We start from the raw sequence: 3479 nt of genomic DNA, 5'->3' as shown, positions 1-3479 counted from the left end.
AAAAAAAAAAAAAAAAAAAAAAAAACGTCCAGGTGACCTGACTGAACATTGTTGGATCATGCAGGAATATTTTCCATTTCGTTTTGACCAAAACTAACTAAAGACTCCGTTATTTCTCCCATGAGATGATGTTTGACAACTCTGTCAACGAAAGGCGGCGGGTGATGTGCATTCCTTCAGGGGATGCTCGGCCTTCAGGTATCATCCGTCGCTGACATTTAATTCATACAGAGAAGAGCTGCAGAGTGGACGGACGTTAATGGAGCTAATGAAAGAGGAGCGGTGGTTTCCTGACCTCCTGGCTGCAGAAACATTCAGTCTGTTACAACCTGAAGTCACAGCTAAAATGAGCTTCTGCTGCGAGAACCAACTGCAGCTTCTTACTCTGATAAAAGAACTTGTGTTAATAACGTTACAGTTCAAATCAAAGTGAATGTTCAGGAACTGAGGGAGAAGTTCCTGCTCGGTCCTGCTGTGCGCAGCCCTGCAGGTATCGGGCCGTAAACACTCCGAACTCCATAAAGCCCCGATGTTTTGTTTGGCAGCAGCGTTCCTCCGCACACCTGCGACTGATTTTCCACGTTTCCAAAGCGCTCTGTCTGCTTCTGATTAGCTCGACATAAATTAAAGTGCAGAGAGAAAATGTGTCTTTTACTGTTTACAGGAGCTTTTGGCATCGACAGGAGCTACAGCTACAGCGCCAGCCTCGGAAAATATTACACCAAAGGTACTTTATCGCCTCGTCTCCTCCTACTAACAGCTGAAGAGCAGGAAATATGACCTGCGAATAGAAAGGATGTAGAAATGTTTCAAATGTAAGATTCGCGTCGTGTTTCTTCCGTGACGCAGCTACGAAACAAAGTTTGCAGCATCTTCAGCAGACGTTTCTTCACGTCTTCTTGCTCTTCGTGCACTGAGGACGTATAAATGTGTTAAAGAAAGTCCTCACCACAGGAAGTAACTGTGGACCAGAGAAGACGTCCTGGTTTTGGCTGTTTGGTCTCGGCTCAGTCAGAAATCAGCTGCTGGCTTTTACTGATCAGATCTGGGATCAGTGTTTGGACTAATCAGAGCAGACTGAGCCTTTCAGGATTAAAGAGATGCTTTTAGAGAAGAGGAGTGTCCAGGAGTGTCCTGGTTTTATGTCCCACTATTTGAAACTTAACTCTTTAAATAAAGCCTGATTTTTCATCTGCAGATGATTTTTTAAAATTGCTTTTTAACGTATTTACCTGCGACAATGAGCTCGGTTGTAGTCTGGATTAAATCTCACTCAGCAGGTGATGCTAAACTGAACCCAACATGTTTATTCCTTTTAAACCACATGTGATGTTTGAATGATTTTCCTTTTCAAACTTGATGCAATCAAAGTTTTATTTGTAATTAGTTTAAGACAAATGACTAAAGATTTTCTTTTAGGTTAAATAAAACGAGCCAAATACATTTAACTGAACCATTTATTGTATATAAAAAGCATATTTAAAGACATTAATATTAAACATATTTATACAGAATGTGGCTTAAAAAGCTCAAATGTTTAATTTCCAGAGTAGCAATTTAAATTAAAGGAGAATAACTTCAAAACATGTTGACATAACTAAGACACAAATTAAATATGAAGATTGAAGATGAAACACAAGCCGTCTGCTTCGACCCGCTGGATTTGAGAGGACAGGAAGTAGAAACAAACACAGTGACAGGTCCAGGTGAACTTTCTATAGGAGGAAAGACAAAAAACATGTTAAGATAGAAATGAATATAAATACAAACAGGTAGAGTGGAGTAAGTAAAGACAGCGGCAGAGAGAGGAAATGTGGTCAATTTGTCCTCCAGCAGTCGACTATAGCAGCATAACTAAGGGATAGCTCAGGAAACCCAAGCCAACCCTAACTATAGGATTTATCAAAGAGGAAAGTCTTAAGTCCAGTCTTAAAACTGGACAATGTGTCAGGCTCACGGACAGAAACTGGAAGTTGGTTCCACAAGAGAGGAGCCTGAGAACTGAAAGATCTTCCTCCCATTCTACTTTTAGAAACTCTAGGAACCACAAGTAAACCTGCAGTCTGAGAGCGAAGTGCTCCGTTAGGAAAGTATGGAACAGTAAGATCAAAGTTCATGCTCAATAATCCAGGTAAAAAAAATCCAACAACGTTAAGAAACCTCCAGCAGGCGGTTGGCCACACCCCAGGACTTAACTTTGTTGGATATGGAACAATCAGATGTTTTGATTTTCAGTTCTAGGTTTGACCTTTAACCTCCCAGCTGCTCACGTTCTGGTTCATTTCTCTCCGTGTTGTGGCTGAGCAGAGCTCAAGGAGCTGGCGGCTGCGAGCAGCGGCTCTCTGAACAGCGAGAACCCTTACGCCACCATCAAGGACCTGCCCGGACCCCCGTTCGGACCCCCAGAGAGCAGCTACATGGAGATGAAGGCGGCCGTCCCCAGAGAGCGGGCGTACACCGAGATCAGCCCGCCGCCGTTCCACGTGGCCACGCTGCGCCGAGGTGAGACCAGAACAACTTCCTGGTGTCAGATTTATTAACGGAAGACGTCACGTCTGAAGAAAATGCATTTTTGTCCAGCGGCTCTTGAGATATTTTGCTAACAGATAAGCATCAGGTCAGTTTTAAGCAAGAATCTCAACTCAGTCAGTGCAAAACTGAGTGATCGTTAAATCTGACCAGCTGTGTCAGCCGTGTTGGGTGGATTAAATTAAAATCTGTCCACTGGGTTGAGATATTTTACTAACAGACGGGTAAATGACCGCACAGCAGCAGTCTGTAGCAGCGGGGATGAAAAGTTAATTGTTAAACCTCGTTAGACGTTTCCGTCCCTGAGAAATGTTTCATTCCTGAAACTAAATGATAGTTTGATGCATAAACCGAAGAGTTTAATCGTTTTCTCCACAGAGCGGCAGAGCTCCCTTGGCCACGCCCCCCTCGATGACCCCCAGAGCCACTACGACCTGCCGGTGAACAGCCACATCCCGGGACACTACGACCTGCCCCCGGTCCGCCGCCCCCCGACCTTTGACCCTCCCAGGAGAAGTCTGCACTGACACTCAGACTGAGGAAGAGGAGGCAGCTCGGCCTTCATCCAGGCCAACACCGCCCCCTGTGGGCTTCAGGTGGTCCTGACCCCCCTGACTCACCCAGACTGACTGAGGTCTTGGTGTGAGGGGGCACCAGGGGCACAGCAGATGCTTTAAACTGCCATTTTGAAAGAAAAGACTTTGAAGATGTTTTCAGTTTGTTTTGTAATTTGAGAAACTTTTCTGAAACTCTTGAATCCCGGTTCCAGATGAACGTTCTTTGTTCCTGCAGAACGTTGACAGGGTCCACAATGTTCCGTCTTTGATCCTGCAGAACGTTGACAGGGTCCACAATGTTCCGTCTTTGTTCCTGCAGAACGTTGACAGGGTCCACAACGTTCCATCTTTGTTCCTGCAGAACGTTGGCAGGGTCCACAACGTCCCGTCTTT

The 3479-nt window shown here is 44.9% G+C and overlaps 1 protein-coding gene across 1 annotated transcript in view; it reads left to right on the top strand.

Annotated features, from left to right (window-relative positions):
* pear1 (platelet endothelial aggregation receptor 1) overlaps positions 1-3056 on the top strand; it is a 22210-nt gene extending 19154 nt beyond the window's left edge. Inside the window, exons 17-19 of the mRNA XM_037676528.1 lie at positions 665-727; positions 2308-2502; positions 2908-3056. Coding sequence (XP_037532456.1) covers positions 665-727; positions 2308-2502; positions 2908-3056 — 407 coding nt within the window. The remainder of the gene's footprint in view (positions 1-664; positions 728-2307; positions 2503-2907) is intronic.
* The last annotated feature ends 423 nt before the right edge of the window (positions 3057-3479 follow it).

The sequence above is a fragment of the Nematolebias whitei genome, chromosome 5 (genome assembly GCF_014905685.2).
Source record: "Nematolebias whitei isolate Nwh7 chromosome 5, NemWhi1, whole genome shotgun sequence".
Lineage (NCBI taxonomy): Eukaryota > Metazoa > Chordata > Actinopteri > Cyprinodontiformes > Rivulidae > Nematolebias > Nematolebias whitei.
This window is presented reverse-complemented; position numbering and strand designations above follow the sequence as displayed.